This window comes from Neoarius graeffei, chromosome 11 (assembly GCF_027579695.1).
Source record: "Neoarius graeffei isolate fNeoGra1 chromosome 11, fNeoGra1.pri, whole genome shotgun sequence".
Lineage (NCBI taxonomy): Eukaryota > Metazoa > Chordata > Actinopteri > Siluriformes > Ariidae > Neoarius > Neoarius graeffei.
Genome location: NC_083579.1, coordinates 57808182 through 57829919, shown reverse-complemented (window position 1 = coordinate 57829919; position 21738 = coordinate 57808182). Strand labels below are relative to the sequence as shown.

The 21738-nt window shown below is 40.3% G+C and overlaps 1 protein-coding gene across 3 annotated transcripts in view; it reads right to left on the bottom strand.

Moving 5' to 3' along the window:
* Nucleotides 1–260: 260 nt before the first annotated feature.
* Nucleotides 261–21738, bottom strand: part of ubr1 (ubiquitin protein ligase E3 component n-recognin 1) — a 64503-nt gene continuing 43025 nt past the window's right edge. For all 3 annotated transcript variants that reach the window (XM_060934345.1, XM_060934347.1, XM_060934346.1), the window contains 22 exons: nucleotides 21471–21570; nucleotides 21274–21377; nucleotides 21111–21191; nucleotides 17260–17441; nucleotides 16845–17044; nucleotides 16664–16757; nucleotides 16357–16509; nucleotides 14157–14254; nucleotides 12930–13023; nucleotides 12684–12832; nucleotides 12538–12593; nucleotides 12351–12447; nucleotides 12162–12226; nucleotides 9691–9838; nucleotides 9483–9573; nucleotides 9236–9372; nucleotides 9032–9140; nucleotides 6907–6963; nucleotides 6738–6815; nucleotides 4142–4312; nucleotides 1534–1635; nucleotides 261–1367 (listed from right to left, as the gene is read on the bottom strand). In XM_060934345.1, the coding sequence (XP_060790328.1) occupies nucleotides 1226–1367; nucleotides 1534–1635; nucleotides 4142–4312; nucleotides 6738–6815; nucleotides 6907–6963; nucleotides 9032–9140; nucleotides 9236–9372; nucleotides 9483–9573; nucleotides 9691–9838; nucleotides 12162–12226; nucleotides 12351–12447; nucleotides 12538–12593; nucleotides 12684–12832; nucleotides 12930–13023; nucleotides 14157–14254; nucleotides 16357–16509; nucleotides 16664–16757; nucleotides 16845–17044; nucleotides 17260–17441; nucleotides 21111–21191; nucleotides 21274–21377; nucleotides 21471–21570 (2508 nt within the window). In that variant the 3' untranslated portion in view covers nucleotides 261–1225. The remainder of the gene's footprint in view (nucleotides 1368–1533; nucleotides 1636–4141; nucleotides 4313–6737; nucleotides 6816–6906; nucleotides 6964–9031; nucleotides 9141–9235; nucleotides 9373–9482; nucleotides 9574–9690; nucleotides 9839–12161; nucleotides 12227–12350; nucleotides 12448–12537; nucleotides 12594–12683; nucleotides 12833–12929; nucleotides 13024–14156; nucleotides 14255–16356; nucleotides 16510–16663; nucleotides 16758–16844; nucleotides 17045–17259; nucleotides 17442–21110; nucleotides 21192–21273; nucleotides 21378–21470; nucleotides 21571–21738) is intronic.

Genomic DNA, 21738 nt, shown 5'->3' with positions numbered 1-21738 from the left:
GCAAACTGCAGCAAAATGAAAAAATAACTAAAAAACATTTGGTTCGGACCAAAGCAAGTGAACTATCGAACTATTCTGGTCTGAATACACCCTTAGTTACCTTTCAAACAGCGTTGTTCAGAAACATATGCTATTATTACATTTACATTATTATTTTTGAAAGAAATGTTAAATTATTTTATAGTATGGTAATTCATATAGTATGCAATACAGTGTTAACAGCATAATGTAATGGCCCCATGATTAAGCACCCAAGAATATTTTTGTTACAGTATTTTATTTAGCCAGAAAATGACTCTCAGCACTGTCAAGCAATGCAAACAGGCAAATGCAAAATTAAACCATTTAATAATTTTAGCTTTAATTATTCTGAAATAACTGACATGAAAATATGATAAGTAGTGAATAAGGATAACACAACCACAAGTTTGACCATCACTTATTAAAATGGTACATAATTAAATACATATATATTCTGAGTCAAGTATGTTACCTGTATTTGCGCTTGTCTGGGTTTTTTTTTGGGGGGGGGGGGGGGGGGGGGCACCTTATGATTAACAACTTGGAACGGTTTGATTTCCCTTATTTGTTTGCTGCATTTTGATAGTAAAATATAAGTTTATCATTTCTTAATGTTTTATATACATATTTGTGTGTTTTATGTGGAAAAACATAGCTTACACTGTGGCAGAAGTAAACAATTAAATTGGCAAAATAATTTGCCAAATGTACATACGTTTACACATTAAAGTATACTATATTCTCAGTGATGCCTTTTTCACATAGTACAGAGAAAAGTTGACAAATCCATAGCCGAGGAGGATGATAACTAGGTGAGCAATTACACAAAGGAAGAGGAAGCATTTTCTGCAAAAAGTGCATACACAAGTAAGACAAAACAAAGCTGTCTCACTTTTTTTCCCCACTCTTGACACTCAAACAGAAATAATTCAATCCCCTAATCATGGAAACAGCTGGAGATATACAAGAAACAGACCTCAGCATGTGTCCTTTCCCCACTTCACAGTAATAAGCTTTTAGATGCAAATCTGAAATTAACTGAAAACAAGATTAAAAAGCAAACAGCCCTTCAGATTATCCTGTGCTGCTGCCATTTTCCATCCAGAATCTTATTTTAAATGCTGAAAGAGGAAACATTACTTGGCAAAAGCACCCAGAGGACATTTGAAAAGACCGTGAGAGAGAGAATGTCCTTCTCCTGAGCTCAGAGCATCTGCCACTCAAAAGCAAACATGACATTGAGCACCTCCAGACTGCGGGCAATCTCCTCAAGGATGCAATGTTGCTGCCACAGCTGGTGCAGCTTCCTGTAGCGCTCAGGACACAGATGCAGCGGATTCCCACGGCTGGCATGACAGACAAGCAAATTACATCAGCAATACATGCCTGATAAATAACTAATTAATAAAGCAGATTTGTTCCTTACGAAACAGGGATCAAATACAGTGGTTTAAAATAACATTATCACATGAGTTAAAGAATATCCATCTTATGTGTAATATTTGGACCTACTTTAGCTGAGGGTCTGTTTCTCCATATTCATCGAGGTAAGGGGCTGGATATGTGCTTCCACGTGTCCTGCTGGCCATCAGAATAATCTCACACTCTCTCACCCTGTTCATTGAGACATGAGGTCAGCATGGTTTATTTGTCCTTTACCTTTCATACCCACTACATCGCATAATATATATTATACATACGGGCCACTTTTTCCATGGAATAAAAACATTTATTTTTTCGCGGTCCGGTTTCCATCAAATCCTGCACTCTGATTGGCTGGCGAACAGGTCCGTATCCTACGGTACGGACCCTGGTTACAGACCTCTGGCGACTCGCTCGTTCACAACAACAAACACAGTAGCAATTTTTGTCAACATTTATTTTCGCATTTCTCAGGAGAATAGCATTAATTTTACAGCATGGATGGTGATAACGACAGTGTTCAGAGCAAAAGCAAGTTTTACTACCCTGAGGAAGAAGAAATAAAAGAAAACATTTCAGGAGAAAGCTAAAAACCTATAACTGTTGCTAACGCCGAGCAAAAACATGGTTGAATCCTGAATGACTCAATTTTGTATAAATAGGGGACTACATAGGCAGCAAAATGTAGTTTTTTTCCTGTCATGGAAGTGCACTTGTATACCGAGGAGGAAGCCATTTGCATTACAGCCATGAATGAGGATTCAAAATGGCGGCTATTTCACAATACTGACCTACCAGCTGGTAAATAACATATGTATTCTATTCCCTTCTAGTGGGTTTATTGATGGCATGCAATATTATCATATCGCTTATCCTCCATGTATTACGCCACTCTCCCCAATGGAGAATGAGTGTGCAATACTGTTATAATATTGCACGTTGTCAAGACAACACGATGTCACACGTCAGAGCTCATGCCAAGATCCAATGACAACTTTTCTGCTGCGCATGCGCAATCATTTCTTTGTCGGCTGGGAGAGACAGAAGATGGGGTTAATTCAGTGCTCGGTTTAAGCATGAAATAAATAAACTGAAAATTGAAATGAAAGACACACTGAACACCCAAAAGGCTACCAAAACTTCATTACATATTCTTCACACATATTTACAAGAGAAAAACATACCAACAGACATTGAAAAACTGGAAAAGACACATCGGAGATGTAAAACTTTCGCGCTAGCAAGTGACTGACAGTTTGTACACAAACATGGCCGCAAGGTTTGCTTAATTAAAAGCGGAAGATTAAAGAGAAAGGTGTGCTGGACACCCGAAAGGCTACCAAAACTCCACTGGATATTCTTCAGGCATATTTACAAGAGAAAAACATACCAACGGACAAACTGGAAGAGAGTGCAATAGTGGAAATATTGTCAAAGTTCTACTTGGAGGTGAGGCAAAGTGACACAGACTTTTATGAGAGGACTTCACTCAGCAAAGCCCTTTTGTTTTGAACAACTGCAATGTAACAATTAACTCCTACCAAAAGTAACTGAACTTGAGCGGTCAACCTGTATATAGCTTGTATACAAGTTGGGTTGATGTTCAGGCTTTTTGGACTTGTACCATTTTTATTGTTAGAACTTGGTACATGTACCCTGGATTGACAAAACACTGAATTACATTCAATCAGAATCAGCATTTAATATGTTACCCCCCCGTTCTTAACTTTTTGTAAAATCTATAATTGTTCCATCAAATGTGTATGTATTATCTGATATATCACTCAAAGCCAGCCAATATTATTTAAATATTTCAATTACTGATCAGTAAATTAAAAAGAAAATTTCTTCTCTTAAAGCTTGGAGTGAATCCTATGACAGTGTATTAGGGCCATTGCAAGTAATTTAAAAAAAAAAAAAAAAAAAAACAGAGCTGGTGTGTGTTATTTGCACAATAATTATACATTTATAAACAGCAAAGATTTAAAAAAAAGGATATGGGCAAACACATCTGTTCACTTTATACATTCATCTTCCACTGCATCTAAGAAGAGTAACAATCAAATGCTTCCTGGCTGCAATGCATTCTGGGAAACATAGTTGAAAATCTCTTAGCACTTTATTCTTTTATATTTCATGATCAAGGATGAAAGACTGCATTTCCTATGTGGCATCTGTGGTGTGGATGTTAATCCAGTGTTGCAAAGTGAAGTGATCTGGTTCCTTGCCACAAAAACACCACACACACTATTTTTCCAAGTTTTTTTCCTCGTAAATTTGTGACACTCAAATTTCTGATAATTTTTCTCACAAATTTATGCTTTTATAATTTTCTGAGGATAGACAAGTTTTTTCTCATAAACTTCCAATTTTAAAATCTCAGAAATTCTGAAGTTTGCTTTTCTGAAAATTATCCCTTCCCTCAGTTCAATTTTTTTTTCGAATCTACAATGGCCCTAATATGCTGTCGTAGAAACCACATTGTACTTTCTGATTATTTTCCCCCTGCAAAAGTAGTCCTGTGATTTATGAATGCTGATGTATTTTTGGAAGTTAATTAAGAGACTGGTCTCTTAAGTGCATAACAATAAAGATTCGTGAAGTGTGTGTTATGTAGAAAAGGAGTTTGCCATTATCAGTTACAGAATGCCATATTTTCCAGAGAAATGCATCAAAACTATTGTTGACGTGTCCTCACCTGAGGAACATGCCTACTCCAGCTCCACAAGTGGCAGCATGGGCTGTGCAAGCTCCCACCTCTTCACCATCCAGCTGCACCTGACAGCACGGGCTCTGAGAGCACAGCATGACCCCACAGAACAGACACAGTGTCGGGTGCTTCCGCTCATCATCTGATGAGTTTGGACACCTGAAGGGGATGAAGAAATTAATTGCTTAATATATGCAACACGTGTCAACTGATAGGAATGACCAAAATAATAAAGTGTGATCTCTGTGACTTTGATCGTGGCGGTCAGGGTGAATCTGTGCTCACAATAACCTCAAATTCTTGTTCTTGGCTGACAGGAGTGGAACCCTGATGTTGTATTCTGCTGTTGTAGCCAATTCACCTAAAGGTTTTGTGCACACCAAGATGCTTTTCAGCTCACCACGGTTGTAAAGAGTGATTATATAGGAGTTACTACTGTACATCCTTCCTGGCAGCTCAAACAAATCTGGCCATTTTCCTCTGACCAAGGTGTTTCGACCCACAGAACTGTCGCTCACTCAATGTTTTTTTGTTTCTCATACCATTTTGTGTAAACCCTACAGACTGTTGTGTGTGAAATCCCAGTAGATCAGCAGTTTCTGAAATCATCAATCCAGCCCGTCTGGTACCAATAGGCCACGATGAAAGTCACAGATATCAAACTTTTTCTTCATTCTGATGTTTGATGTGAACATTATCCAAAGCTCTTGACCTGTATCTGCAGGATTTTCTGCCTTTTTTTTTTTTTTTTTTGCATTGGGCTCCTGCCACATGATTGGCTGATTAGAGAACTACATGACTGTGTAGGTGTACAGGTGTTTCTAAGTAGACAGGGAGTATATGTGACCCCTCACCGAATCCAGGGACACATGTCGGCCGAAACGAATCCGAGATAATCGCAAAAGAAGCATTTTTTTTTCGAAATTTGTGATTTTTGTTTTTTTCCATCATGTGCAAGTTGAGATCTTGAAGAATGCAATCACTATTTCAGATAATAGATTGTTTTGTTGGAAAAGCATACATTTTTTTGTTGCAAATTGTCTCATTTTTGTCAGGACTGTAGCCTGCTGGGGGGTGTGGGTAAATTACCATATGGGCCATTCACATGATGATTTAAGTCTTTTGTTTTGTTTTTTGCGAATCAGCTGTATGATACGGGCTGAGCGCATGGCTACTTAACTGCATACAGGCGTGTAATTTCACTATGGAATGAGGAAGCTAAACAGAGCGCAGAGGAGCAAACACCGCGAAGCAAACAGACACCCGGTATTTACATCGGAGATAACCATTTCTAGCAAAAAAAAACCCGCAACCTCGTTTTCCAGATTGAATGGAATACTTGAATGATAGGATTATACACGGACCGTTCTAGGACTACATTCCATCGGAGGCATTGGTGTGTGCAAGGCGCCGTTTCTCTTTCTGATGGGGTAAATTTATTAATCTAAGGCTGTGTGGTTATTTTTGCATGTAACGGAGAGTGTTGTGGTTTGGTTAAGCCTAGGTCACAACCGGACGTACGATTTTTTGGCCGTGTGATTTTTGGCGTTTCCCAAATCGCTGCGTTTTTTTTTTTTCACGGAGAAAGACACGCGTTGGCCGCAAGTTTGTTGAAAAAAATGTAAGCGCCTGTAGAGTTTGTTTGACATGACAAAGAACCTCTGCGGCCGGTCTGCGGCTCGAAAATCAGCACGTCACACGCGCGCTCTCGTGCGTTTCATGCGCGCTCTCCGTGTGTTTCTTGCGCGCTCTCCGTGTGTTTCTTGCGTTTTTTGCGTGTAGACCGGTCGTAGGAGCACGTACCGTACGGCCGGTTGTGACCGAGGCTTTACATGAAACTAGTGTTGTGTTAGTTGTGTCATCATCGTGCTATCTTTCTTTCTTACGGTGTGAGTAATTTTTCAACCACAAAACATTAAAGTATACTTTAGGACTTATTTTTGTACTTCATAATTGTGTTGGGCATACTTTGCATGGAAGGAAAATTGACGTGGTGATCTTTGTTTACATGAAAGTAGTATCGTGCTAGCTAGTAGGGGGTAGGGCTTTCCTTAATGTCATGCAAATGAGCACCATTATGTGCCCGCCCTACACCCAGAGTAGCTGAGATGGAAAACTTTGAGGGCGATTTTCTCCCTTTTCTGTTTTAAGAGGTATACACTTTCAAAAGGCCACACATTCTTCAAATATTGTCAGATCTCCACATGGAAGGCATCATTGGAAAGCTTAGAAACTGTACTTTCTGAATCTGTCAATAACTCAAAATGCCCCCGGGCAGACATGTGTCCCTGGATTCTGTGATCTGCCACATATGTGTACTGATAGATGGCAAATTAAAAGGTAAAACTTGCATATAACGTCTTAAGGTGTTGAGCTGCCACAAGGCAGTCAGAAGAGATATGATCTAGTGGATGTAATAAGTGGACCAAATGCACACCAACAAAATGCCACAGCATAACAGAGCTACCAGTTTTTCCAATAATTTGCCACCAGTCTGCATACATATGGATGTCATGCTTGAAGTCTTTTAAGATGTTGTACATGAGTTTTCAGGCTAGGCAGCATGTTAAAGCAATACACTTACTTAAAATGACTGGCCTGGTTAAGCAGCACGCTGTAGTCCTCAGGAAGCTCTATTAACCTGTTTCTCTTCCGTGGATACCTGTGTTTTGTTTTTTAAAACAAAGGTTTTACAAAGTTCCAGGGTGCAAGAGAAAAAGCATGGAGCTGAAGAGAATTGACAGTGAACTAACCTGATGATGTGCATTTCTCCCTTCAGGGCTTTTGATATAGCTTTATTCCCACACCACCTGAAATACAGACACAAAAAGTATGGAAACCATCCCTGTGTCCGAAATTGCTCCCTACTCACTATATAGTGAAAACACCATTTTGTAGTGCTGTCCAAAATGATAATGAGGATTATTACACCCTATATAGTGCACTCAAAGTATCCCACAATGCATCACGAAAAGTAGTGTACAACCAATGGCCACTAACCAAGCAATATATCCCATCACGCATTGCGGTCACGCTGAAAGAAATCAAATTAAAAGTCTCAAATCTGATTTAATAAAAGGCAGCAGCAAAGAAGAAATTATTCAGCCTTGATTTAAAAGAACTGAAAGATGCAGGTACTTTGTATTGATTGTGGGAAATACACTCAGTATAATTTGTATTTATCACAAAAATACATTCATGCATTTATTATTTTGAAAACCCACCAGCTGACTGATCTGGCACGTTTTAATTGTGCAACAGTAATGACGTAAAGACCAGTGTCTGAAAGCCTTTTTTCATTTTACCAATGAGCTCACTATATAGTCCTCTCTATAGTAAGTCCCTATATAGGGACGCTGTGCACATTCTGGCTGCTGCTTCTCACCGGAGCTTTTTATTTTATCTTTTGTTTTTCTTTTTTGTGTTTGTGCAGTTTGATGTTTGTTTTTGTCCGCCGGTTGTAGTGTAGCTCCGGACCCAGGTTTGGGCGTCAGTTCCCTCCAGGCTTTGGTTCGCTGTGGGTAATGCCTGTGCTCCTAGCTATGGACTGCAGTGAGCTTATTGCTTATTTTAACATCATGGTTGTCCAGCGCTCTGTGCAGCGGTGCTTTAGTGCTTGGCGTGATGTTCCGAGCGATGTTGCTTGGTGGCGTCGTGGCGGTTGTGCAGGTGGTTTGGGACGTACCAGTGCTCTGCGTGGCGGTGCGTCTGTGCTCGCTTTGTGGATCTATGGTGTGATGTTCTGAGTGATGCTGCCCGGTGCTGTCGCGGCGGCTGTGCTGGCGGTGTGGGACTTGCTTTCGTGCGCCTTTTGGTGGGACTGTGGCTGCTACACCATTGGAATGACATCCTGACCTCTATTTGGTGGACTTTTTTTTTTTTCCTAATTGTAAAGCGACCTTGGGTTTTGAGAAAGGCGCTATATAAATTGAAATTATAATTATTATTACACTAAGTAACTTTAAAAACGCACATTGATAAAACTTGCTGAATTCGTGCTGAGTTTATCTCAAGAAGAAAAGAAATATATCACAATGGAAAAATAACTTCATTCCGCCCGAATAAGTTCCAAATCTGTGCTCAAATCAGAATTTAAGGGAGTTGTACTCAATAACGTACAATATGACTCGGGTAGTCAATGACATGGACAGGCTTTAATTTTCAAACAAATTTTGCATACACTGTACACACACAATCTTGCCTATAAATACCCGGGGGAAATGATGGGAAAATTGTCATTATTGAAGATGCCACGCCTAAGCCAAAATCAACGTGAACAGGCCATCGGGATGTTGCGTGCTGGAAGTACACAGACAGAGGTCGCCCGGCACTTCGGTGTTCATCATTCGACCATTTCCCGTTTGAGTCAGCGTTACAGACAGACAGGGAGCACCAGGGATCGTCCACGCCCTGGTCAGCCTCGAGTCACGACGCCAGTTCAGGATCAGCACATCAGGCTAGCTCACCTCCGTGACAGATTCCTGACACCCTCAGTCACTGCTGCTGAGACCCCTGGACGACACAGACCCAGAATCTCCAGCATGACGGTCCGAACATGGACCAACTGTCACTTTGAATTTTTTTATTGTGAATTAATTCTTGAGTTTGACAATAAATGTCCTTTATCGATGTTTCAAGATGTGTGTGCATTACATACAATATCATAAATTTCAAATATATGCATGGATCTAAAGTGATATCGTGTTGAATTCCATTGTGCGTTTTTAAAGTTACTTAGTATATTATATAGTGAGTGGAGAGCAGTGAACGAGTGAGCGATTTCAGACACAGGCCATGTTACTGTTTACACTTTCATGATAACAGATAAAGAAATAGAAAATGAACAGGAATATAGTGGAATTTACTGGAGTGTCATACCTCTGTATTAGAGATGTTGCGGTGTCCTGGTGGTCCTGGAAGAGCTGAAAAAGGTTGCAGGGCAGAGCGAGATAACTACACAGAAGGGGCAGCTGACTCTCACAGGACACTGTTGAATAAAAGGAAGAGAAAAAGGATTGGAATTCTTTGAACTGGCATCGTTTCATCACGTGTTCATGTGTGCTGAACGACTCTGTGATTCACCTGCAGAACACGACAGCTCTTCTGGAGCAGGAACTCCTGTAAGGCAATGAAAGAAAAGTGCAGCACAGCGAAGAAAGGGTAGAACACCTCTCGTTACTGTTTCTACAGTCACGGAAGCAGATACGCCAGACCTCAGCCTAAGAGGAAAGAAGAAGAAGAAGAAGAAAAAACAAAACATGAATAATCAAAAGTGTGAAAATGTTTACAACAAAAGCACTGCCAGCTCGTGATTACTTGAGAGCCTCACCCCTCGATGTGTTGTGATACAGTAGAGTAGAGAGCTGCTGCTGCTCTGACCTCCTCTGCATCTCCTCCTCCTACTGCTCCTGCATTCAAGTCTGGTCAAATATACACACAAATTATGTACTGATTTGATTTAATAATATGCACAATGATAAACCATCTAAAAATTAGTCAGTCAATCATATGAGTATGTGAGATTTTTTTTTTTTTACCCTGTGATGATAGTAGGATCTGCACTATGTGGGCCATGGTGACAAGGTGCACTATGTGGAGTTGATTATAAGCAGTGCTGATTGCTGAAGGCTGCAGGTCAACACTCTCCTCTTGGTACAACACAGGTATAGACAGAACTAGCCCCACCTGTGGAATTACAACTTTTTAAAGAAGAACTCATTTATGTAGTAAGTCAATGAGCTGCAAATGCAACAAGGAGATACACAGAGCCATGGCTTCACTTTTTGTTTATAAATGCCTTGAGACCTCAAGAATGGCATAGGAATAGTTTTAAGCGTTAACAATACATCTAATACAGTCATTTTTATGATTAAAATTATTCATATAGGTAGCGGTCTGAGTGAATGACCTTGACATCTGTGACGTCACCGCAGGAAGTGTATCGGTCTCATCGCCAGTTCCGCTATACTAACCGGGTTTTTTCTAGAAAAATTTAGTATGAGGGCGCTCACCATGGCGAGGGAGCGGGGGGGGGGGGGGATGGTGCAGGTTGTCCGCCCCCGCCGTGCAAAGCCTTTGAAAAATGCTCCAATGGGACATTCTGAGGCTATCTGAGAAGGAAATTGTAACAAATTGTCTGTCAACATTGAAAAAGAAAGAAGTAATCTTCTTCTGCCCCGGACAGTCTTGGGCTTTCTTCCGCTTCGTGCCGCGGGATGACATCTTTAAATGCCCAAGTGTCAACAAAAACAACTCACGAACTACTTCTGTCAAAAGCTCCCGCGCCGGTGGGTGAAAGGTCATTCAGTCTCGAGAAATCTCGCTCTACAAGTCAGCTGACCTTGTATGTAACCCATGTCAAATCTCGCGAGAGCAGCCGCGACAAGTAAACAACTAAACAACATGGCGCCTCAGTCTGGAAAACGCCAATTCGGATTGTTTTTGCACCGTCTGGCGGTGTATCTACTATGATTGGAATATTTTTGGAGCAATTATAACGTATTTGATGATCAGACACATTGTCACGTAGTGTTGCTGGGATGTTTTCACGGAGTCGGTAAGGGGGCGCACGCCGAGAGTAAGAGGGTGCAGCGCCCCTGTTCCCCCGTTTAGACGAAAACCTGATACTAAAACACAGAGCTGACTGCAACTTCAAGCTTCCATTTTGAGCTAATTTATCGCCATGCCACGTAGATGTGTTGCTGGCGGGTGTAGCAACACGACAGAAGGTGGATTTACGTTGCATTCATGGCCCAAGAATGTTCAAACTGCAAACATTTGGATGCGTTTTGCAAGAAGTTCACGGGCACATTGAGCGCCTACGAAGTGGTCTCTCCTCTGCTCTGCACATTTTACTGAAGACTCGTACGAGACCTCTGATCTGTTGAGGAGCGTTGGCTATAAGCCCGTATTGAAAGAGGGTGCAGTACCAACAATTAAAGGAAAAGAAAACTACAAGAAATGGAAAGCAAGTTCAGTTGCACCAGTTCTCCTGGAGTGTGAGCCGAGGGTTGTTGTTAAAACCTGGGATGGAACATGACATATTATTGCTTGGGCAGTGACCTCCGCCTGGTTGTTGCTAAAACCGGTGACATCCCGTCCTGGGTTTTAGTAATTGCCTGAGACGAGCAGTAATGGCGGAGTACTCAGTATGGAGAAAATGGAGAATGAGTGGACCAGCCGTCTGATTTCGCCGCTGGATATGCTTTTTTTTTTCCCTCCGCTGGATATGCTTGCCTCAGCAGCAATATCTCACCCTTATGTGGAAGAAGCGAATGAACAGAGAACCGAACGAACAACTGAAAGTCAGATTGTTTCAAAAGAATTGGCCACAAACAAGATCAGCCTTCAAGACGCAAGAACACAGATGGGTAAGATGCAAAGATAATCATTTGGATACAAAACAACAAAAACACTCGTTGTTTAGCTGCATTTAGATTAATACATGTAAATTGTGTGTTTAAGTTACCGGTATAAGATTATTTAATTTGCTTCAGAAGGTGATTGTCTCAGTTCATCTGATTATTTAATTAGCCTTTTATGTTTCACCAGTGAAAATGCATGCATGTTGCATAAGTTATAACACCTATCCTGTTTTAATGAGAGTCAACCCACAATCAATGAAGTCAAATCAGTCTTAGCTGAGCAAGTCGGTAACGATATTTCTTACTTTCACCATAAATGTTTATTTATATGACTTTGGTCTATAGCTGTCAAAGGTCTCGGCCTTAAAACCGGTTCCTGCTGTGACGTCACGCACTCAGGGCTGGCTGGCTGGCTCAGAGGGGCACCTCAAATGCCAACTTTGCAGTCGATTTTAACTCTCAAAAATATATCTTTTTTTTATTCCCATTTATGCAGCATACAAGAGTCAAGGATGGAGATACTATCCACTCAGAAATGCATTTAAAAATAAAGGTTCTGTGTATCTCCTTTAAAACTGTTTAAAATATACTGTAAATTTAATTATAACTACATCATCCAAACACACATTCTGTTCAACACTTACCAAGAGATTAAAGAAATCTACTTCTAATATTGTGGGTGTGCTTTCATTAGACACAGGTAACAATACTAGGAAGAAACAGACAGAGATAATAGCGGAAAAAAAGTTGATTATTGTTTAAAAAGACCATTCAGAAATGAAACATTTCCTGTCTTTCTCTCTCTCACACATACACTCAACATGCAGTTTTACCTGCTAGCATGTCTGTAAAATGCTTCTGTATGACATTTTGAGAACTCTTCATTCGCTGAATAGCGGAGAACTGTACCAGTGCTTTGAGACCAGCTAGCTGTAATACATGCATCACTTACATCACATCTCAATCACAGCAAACAAAAAGAAACTACACATATGCATTCAGAAAACGTCAAAAACCGACCTGTCTGTTCTGTAGAGATCCAAACAGAGCTTTTCCCTCTTCCTGTAACATGTTTTCTACAGAGAACACCATAGCCATGAAATAACAATACAGTACTGGTTACCGAGAACAAGGATGGGGTGAAGTGAATGGGAAAATCCTCTCACCTGTAGCCTGGATGGTGTAGGCACAAGTGTTCCAGGTCATGACAGGCACGTGAGGGCACAGCTCATTGGGTGCTGTCTGCAGGCCCACCCTGTGTACTGTAGTGGCGCACACTACCAGCATTTCCATTATACTGCTTGAGTATTTTGGCCTAACACAGACAGAGAAACACTTAGAGTACATTCTGATATTTGTGTTATGTTGCATAAATAATCTGACTGTTCATAAGAGAGTAAAGTGGGACTCACGGTGGCTGAACTCCAAAGCTAAGGATTGACCTGAAGTCAGTCTGTGTGTCCTCGAACAACCCAGTTTCCTCTTTTCCTGTATCAGTTGTATTTTCTAATACACACACATACAAATCACAATTTAAATACATGTTCTAAAAGAAATGCAATACATATGTTATTTACCAGCTGGGAGGTCTGTATCGTGAAATACCGTGACCGAGGTCTTGAAAGTACTGAGCGAGGCCCTCTGGGCCGAGGTCAGTATTCAAGGCCGAGGTCACGGTATTTCACCATACGGACCGACCTTAAGCTGGTAAATAATACATTTATTTTTTCTTTACCAAATTCTAACAGAAAACGAGAGCGCCCGAAAGGGAAAACCGAGCCGGGCCGCCATTTTGAATCCTCATTCACAGCTGTAATGCAAATTGCTTTCTCCTCGGTATACGAGTGCACTTCCATGGCAGAAAAAAAAAAAATACATTTTATCGCCTATATAGTCCCCTATTTATACAAAATTGAGTCATTTAGGATTCAGCCATGTTTTTGCTCGGTGTTAGCAAGTTAGAGAGGTTTTCGGCTTTCTCCTGAAATGGTTTCTTTAATTTTGTCTTCCTCAGGGTAGTAAAACTCGCTTTTGATGTGAACACTGTTGTTATCGCTATCCATGTTATAAAATTAATGCTATTTTGAATCCTCATTCACGGCTGTAATGTAAATGGCTTCCTCCTCAGTATACAAGTGCACTTCCATGGCAGGGAAAAAAAAAAAAAAAAACTACATTTTGCCGCCTATGTAGTCCCCTATTTATACAAATAGGAGTCATTCAGGATTCAGCCATGTTTTTGCTCGGTGTTAGCAAGTTAGAGAGGTCTTTAGCTTTTTCCTGAAATGTTTTATTTTATTTCTTCTTCCTCAGGGTAATAAAACTCGCTTTCGCTGTGAACACTGTCGTTATCGCTATCCATGCTGTAAAATTAATGCTATTCTCCTGAGAAATGCTGGCAAAAATTTATAAGATTTTTGATAATCTTATAAATAAATCTTATTTAAAAAAAAAAAAAGATAAATGTTGACAAAAAATGCTACTATGTTTGTTGTTGTGAACGAGCGAGTTGCCAGAGGTCCATAACCAGGGTCTGTACCGTAGGATACGGACCCGCTCGCCAGCCAATCAGAGCACAGGATTTGGACCAGGACAAAAATAAATCGAGTTATTACTCTGAAACATGAGAAGCCTCTCACCAGCTCCTTGAAGGACTCCGAGTCCCTTGATCCGAGCAAGTACTATTTGTATCCAACGAGGAAGAGTGAGGAACTGCCCAATCATCTCAGCACTCTCACTAAACAGAAAAAGGAGAACTCGTATGACAGAGTGAAAGATACTGATAACACCTCAAAATAATCTCAATTTAGAACATTTCCACACTTTCTCTGAATATTCCACATCAGCAACCTGGGTCACACAGACAAATTCATGTTCACAAACCTGCCTACCCCTAAATGCACCATTGTGGATCTAACTCAATCACTTTGTGTAATTTCCAACTGTCTGTGTGTAATCAGAACTCATTATTATGACCAAGTGTTACAGTCACTACATAATACAATACATAGTACACAAGTGTATGTGATCATAGCAATAACTAAATGTTTATACGAGGAATATTTCTAATTTTGATTATTTTACATAAAAAACAATAACTCTTACCTTTAATGAAGTCAATTCAGTCTTCTTGCAATGTGTGTATCCCATAGGTATACATTCTTTCACATACTTCACACATACTTTACTGTCAATGTTAACACCACAGTAGTTTTGGAAAATGTAGCACATCTTGTATTTGATATATTCAATGTTTTCTTCTCATTCTGTCTCTTGTTTAACCACAAACAAACAACAAACTGTCTAAATAAAAAGCAAACTGTCAACATATTTACATCACCACAGTTCCTTATTTAGTCATACTTCTTCAGAGATTGATAATAGGCACTCTTGAGCCTTCTGAGCTGATCAGGTGTATAATGCTTAGCATGTGCCTGTGTCTCACTGCTGAGATCGTAAAATCTTTCTTACAGTATCGGCAAAAGGCATACCCTTCCCCACGTATCGAAGGTTGAATTCCAGGCACGTCGTTATATTCTTTACGATATTTCTGACAATGCTTGACTTTCTTTTCACTACATACTTCAGATTCTGAACTGGCACGATGTGGCTTTCGTTTCGCCGCCATTTTTTTTCTAAAACATCCGGGTTCATGCGCATTCAAGTTTGCTTCGCTTTTAGCGGAAGTTGACATTCTGATACACTCGTCACTTCCCGATATCCGAATGAAAAGAAGACGTGAACAAGTATCTTAAAAAAAAAAAAATTATTTGGATGTTTTCTGCAGACAATTGGTGGCAGTTGACGATAATAATGATTATTTACATACCGTATTTTCTGGACTATAGAGCGCACCTGTATATAAGCCGCATCCGCTCTATTTTTAAAAAAAAATTTAAAAAAAGATATACAAGCCGCACCAGGCTATAAGCCGCAGATATCTATGTTGAAAAATTAGATATTTACTGCATGTACAGAATGATTTTGTACTGTAAATGTACATGTATGTACCTGAACAGATTCTTTCCGAACAGTGCCTTTTAACACGGCAGCAACTTTGCTGATTAAAACGGAACAGAACCAAGAGAAAATAACCGGTATTTATTTACCTTCATTTCTCCTGTGTTTGAAACCACAAGTCACTTTAATCATCTTCGCTGGATTTGAAAATAATTACCAGTTAGTAATTTGTCGTGCGTGTTCTATCTGCTAAAGATCTGCTAATTCTTCTTTGCATTGATTTTTCGTCTATCTTATTTTTGATTCTACTTCCGGTTAGAGCGCCCCTAGCGGTGGAAGAAAAATCCACAGAATAGCCGCACCTTTGTATAAGCCGCATGGTTCAAAACCTAGGAAAAAAGTAGCGGCTTATAGTCCAGAAAATACGGTATCAGAATTTCTCCTCATCGACTCAAAATATTTTCAGGTTGGTTACATCATATATTCCGTGTTTGCGTATATATTTAGGTCAACTCGTATTGGCGTATTTCAGATGGTGAAAACGTAATTTTTACACAGAAATCGTAAGGGTAGGCAGGTCTGTGTTCAGCAATGATTTGATTGCTTTATCACACCACTTCTGCTGTGCACAGTTTTTTGGGGTTTTTTTTTTTTTTCAAAATGAGATGTTACACCTATTCAATCCTTCTTATGACGGTGTATTATTTATTTAATTGGTGTTTCTTGACATGTATCAAAGTCCAAATTAAGTCTCAATTGATACCTGCTCATATCCAAAATTAATTCAGCTTTTTTGTGACAGCCTTCACGCTTGCTGCAAAAACACTTGGAAAAGAAAGTTTAACAATGCCCTTAGTGTAGCACACACAGTTGTCATACCAGTTGAGTTTGTTGGGCTCCAAGGGAACAAGAGGGACCACAGTGTTACAGAGAGACTTGCAGAGCGGACACATGTACTCTCCATTCTCCAGGTCTATAATCAGCTCAGCATGCAGCCGGTTCCTAGTGGTGTTCTGTACCGCCTCAAAATACCTGCACAAAATGATGACGCAGAAACATCAATGCTTTTAATAGCTGCTTCTTGTGTTCACTTTTCTAGGTTAAGAAAAAGCACATACAGCTTGATTTGTTTAACAAGCAAATATATTGCAAATGTATGGTGATTTTTTTTTTAGCATGCACTCACTTCTGCCAACAGGTGGCATGCATAACGTGTCCACAGCTCCCAGTGTGTATGCCCACAGCTAGATCAGGGGGCATGAACAAGGGATAGGAGTTCTCTGTCCAACAAAACAAGTAACATTTTATATATTTCAGCAAACAAACTAAAACTGAAGGTTTGTGCATATGTTAACAGCATCACTGACCCTTTACGGAGAGGGTTTTGCCCCTGCACTGGGTGAGAACTGTAGATCTCTGAACACAGGCAGTAAGCACCATGGCTGGAGCCTGAGCCTGCACCTCCTGTTCCTCTTGACATAGGATGCAAGTGAGAGTTTCCCAGTCAGTAGGACACACTCCCTGCTTAGGCCCCACAGCCACACGACTTTCCAGCTCCATGACACTGCTGTACAAAATTGACATTCAACTAAACCGTTTTTGTTTTGTTTTTTTAAACTACTGGTCTTCTATAGCTTTTGTAAGTCTCTAACACCCAAAGCACCCATAATGAAAACTACTTTGTAGCTCATTTATGTACAAATCTGAAATCAATTATAGACCCAAAACTGTGTCCAGTATCAGGGCTTTTTTCCTTAGCGTTTTGAGCATACTTCTCCTTACCTCTCTGTTGAGACCACAGACTCGCCCTGACTCCCACTCTCAGGCACATTGTCATACAGCAGCTTGTGAGTTTCAATAAAGTTCTTCTGCATGGCAGACATCTGAGCCATGATCTTCTGTCTGTGAAGCTTAGCAGCCTCAGCCTTCCTTTTCCGCTCTGCTTTTTCTTTGTCATGAACACTCTGCACAAACACATCAAGGCAGACAAAGCATGCTTTCAAGAGCCAAATAATAGGCAGCATCTTACACTACGTTCAGACTGCAAACTGAAACGACCCATATCCGATTTGTTGTGAAATCCGATTTTTTTGTTAGGCCGTTCACATTACCAATTACATGAGACTTGTATGCAATCTCCAATATGAACGGAAAACGACCCAAAAGTGTCCAGCATGCGCAAATTGACACGTAATAAGCACATCTACGTAATACGTAAAAAAAAAAAAAAGCGCACTCATGTTTAATGATTTCTTTTTTTGTTTGTTTGTTTAATTATCTGGTTAGTGTTAAAGTGTGAGGTCTCGTGTGTGTTTTTGTTTCTGAACTGAAACGAAAACGTGTAGCCTGGTAACGAGGGTTGACTCCTAAATATGTCTCTAATTTCTATATAAGTGCACTACATGTTACTAGGAAGTAATGGATTTTTAAACTCTATATAGTGCACTCGAGCTTCAGTAGGCAGTCATTTGGGATACGGCCGCTGTATTACCAAACTCTTAATTCAGGCTTAATAATTTGCACATATTTATTTCGTCATATTAATAAACTTTTTCTACATTTTTATAAATATTTATTTAGATTGTTTATAGCCAGCTGAATTCTGCAACTTCTCTCAGCGCTGGCTCAAGGTGCATAAACACCAGTGCAGTTTGCTATGGAGATGAGGCGAGACCTGGCGATGTGGTTTTTGTGGCGGCGGCGGAACTCGCACAATAATCTGATTAATGTGGGCAGCAGACTAATGAGACCGAAGGTGTCAAATTACTGGAAATTTCCAGAACAATCTTATAATCTTGTAATACAGGATGGTTTAAGTTATAAATCAGTTATAGAAACTGTTTTATTTAATCAGGCTAACAGATCAACATCCAGGTCCCTACCAAATCCACCATTAGCTTGATCAATTCTATAAAAGTCTATTTAAATTCTGAAAACTGTACAAATGTTGTTGTTTTCCACCAAAGAGGCGGGATTAGCCAACGCAGAATAGTGACGTTTGTCTCTTGATGAAGTGTAGGTCGCATGAATGCGACCTGTCCGGTCAGACTGCAGTCGCATGTGAAAATATCGGATATGCATCGGATTTAGGACCACATATCCAAGCGGCCTGGGTCGCATGTGAAAAAATCGGATCTGTGTCATTCAGATTGTCAATAACAAATCAGATACAGGTCGCATATGGGCAAAAAAATCGGATATGGGTCGTTTCAAGGTGCAGTCTGAACGTAGTCTAAGCTAGGCTGCACTTCTCAGCCCTTACAGCAGCAGAGGCTGCTCTATTTGGAAGTATCCATTAAACTTGACTGAGAAATGCAAAAACACCTTATGCTATTAAAAATCACATTTGATTTTGGTGCAGTCAGAACAATCTGGAGCTGAACACGCTCAAAACTGTGGAGATGACAGTGGACTTTAGAAGAAACCCCCCCCACCCTGCCGCCCATCACCATCAACATTGTGACTGCTGTTGAAACCTTCAGGTTTCTGGGTTCCACAATCTCCCGGGACCTGAAGTGGGAGACCAACACAGTCACCATCATCAAAAAGGCCCAGCAGAGGTTGTACTTTCTGTGCCAGTTCAGGAAGCTCAACCTGTCTAAGGAGCTGCTGACACAATTCTACTCTGCCATCGTTCAGTCTGTTCTCTGCTCTTCCATCACTGTTTGGTTTGGATCGGTCACCAAGCAGGACAAGAACAGACTGCAACGGACAATAAGGTCTGCAGAGAAAATTGTTGGTGTCAGCCTGCCCTCCATCCAAGACCTGTACCTGTCCAGAGTCAGGAAACGGGCAGGTAACATCTCTGCAGACCCATCACACCCTGGTCACAAACTGTTTAAACTTCTCCCCCAGGGAGACGCTACAGAACACTGTACGCAAAAACAACCAGACACAAGAACAGTTTTTTCCCCTCAGGCTCAGTGCTCGAAACTAACGGTGTCCCAACGTCCCGGGGACCATAAAAAATGTTATCGGGACACAAAATTATCATATCTGGGACAATCCCGGGACAATGGAAAAAAAATAGATCTAGAAAAAAAGTTCTACATTAATATTATTTACAAAGCCGTAACACATATGTAGACATTCACCTAATTTGTCAATTTTAATTTTAAAACGTTAACAGCGAAAAATACATAGCAGCTACACTTTCGATGCACCTGCATCCGTAGGCCACAGAGCAGCGCATTCTGTTCTAGAATCTTCGGCCGGTGTCCGCATTATATGGACTTGGAATGGAATTGCTACCGCACACGCTGCGCCGACTCTTGCCTGAACAAAAATGCTTAAGTGGTTGAAGCGGACCGACCGCGGGGAAGAAACTGAAAGGCCAGACATAACATCTCCGGGACCTTCAGGATCCAAAGTGTCATCGCCTGGTCTGCAGGCAACGCTAGCAACTGAATTAACTTAATGAACACTGTTAGACACGTTATAAAATACAACAGGAATGATGTGGATGATATTGACGGAAGATACCGTTCAACAGAATAAGTGAGTTTTCTTGGTGTCTTTCTAGTTCAGAAAGTTTAGTCAGTCAGCAGCACAACTAGGCTCGGACCCTGGCACTATGTTGATGTTGCTAACATTTGCACCCACGTTTCGGCAGCGAAAGTTCATAAAAATGGATAACGGAAAGTTCATAAAAATGGATAACGGTAATGGTGAAAATTATAAGTTGGCCTTATAAGTGCCAACAGATATTCAAGGTATAAGTAGATGAAATGAACATAAAAGGGGTCTTATTTTCAACTAAAGTGTGCTGCAGATGTAGGGAGTTGAAACATTTTCTGAATGAGCTAGTTGGCCCCTTTAAATAAACGGGTATCTATTCATACAGTGAGATCGCCAAAGTTTAATAAACTGAAAATGCAATAACTGTAATTTTGAAGTAGATGATGTATAGGACATGTGTCGCTTATGTCTTGTGACTTATTGTAAAAATGATATAAAGGGTTCAAAATCGCATAGTTACAAATATAATAGTAACTTCATATGATAATATTAACCACTGGTTATTTCAGAGAGGAAAAAAATGGGGACACTATTGCTTCCATTCGGGACAATACAACACAGAATTCGGGACCACTGGGGGACACAAAGAAAAAAAGTTAATTTCGAGCCCTGCTCAGGCTGTCTCTGTGATGAACAGCTAAAACCGGACTCAAATATCAGTAACATCAACTGTGAAATATCTGCACACTCATACCGTCATTCTGTGCACACCGTATATTTATATTTACTAATTCATCCTTGCACTATGCTGTCTATACATATATTTACCCTTCTACATGTACATAGCTTTTTGGGTTTTTTTCTACGCTTTTTATCTGTTTGCACTAAGAGAGCTAAGTGAAACCGGAGTCAAATTCCTCGTGTGTGTTCACATACCTGGCAAATAAAGTTTATTATTATTATTATTATTTCTGCAAACCAAGTGGTGATTGTGGGGTTTTCATAAAAACAGTGCTAGATTTCACTCTGGCATGCAGCCTAAACAGATTTAATAACTGACCGACATGATGATCCATGTCAAATCATTCAATCTGAAAAAAAAAATAAATGCTAATTATATAAATATCAAATAACAAAGTAAATGTACTGCAATAAGTACACTGAAATCCCACTACCTCCTCTGCCTTGGTCTGATCTGCTGCACATGAAGCAGAGGGGATGGATTTCTCACGAAGGCACTTCACAATCTCAAACATCTGAAGAGAAAAGAGGAAAACAAACAGCATAATTACGTGATTATTGAATATCCAATTAAGACTGGAAATAACTAGGTTATACCTGTAGCGTCCAATTGATCATGTCGTTGTGAGCTTCAAGAGAAGGATGGGACTTCATTTTGGACAGGAAATGGAACAATGATTTCCCATGATCCGAGCCAACTTCTAAAGAAAATGCAGAACAGGAGGGTTGAAAGTATGCAGTGCATGGAACATGCTATTGGCCCGCCATTCCCTTCCAGCAACAGAAAGACGTACTTCGAGCTTTGAGACTGAAGTCAAATGTCACTTCTTCAACACTACAGGCCTCCAGCTGATTTTTTTCCTCTAGCAAAGCCTGACCTACAAGATGCAATGCCTGGAGGAAGCACACAATTTTTTTTTAAATATATTTTACACACACACACACACACACACACACACACACACACACACACACTACCGTTCAAAAGTTTGGGGTCACTTTGAAATGTCCTTATTTTTGAAAGAAAAGCACTGTTCTTTTCAATGAAGATCACTTTAAACT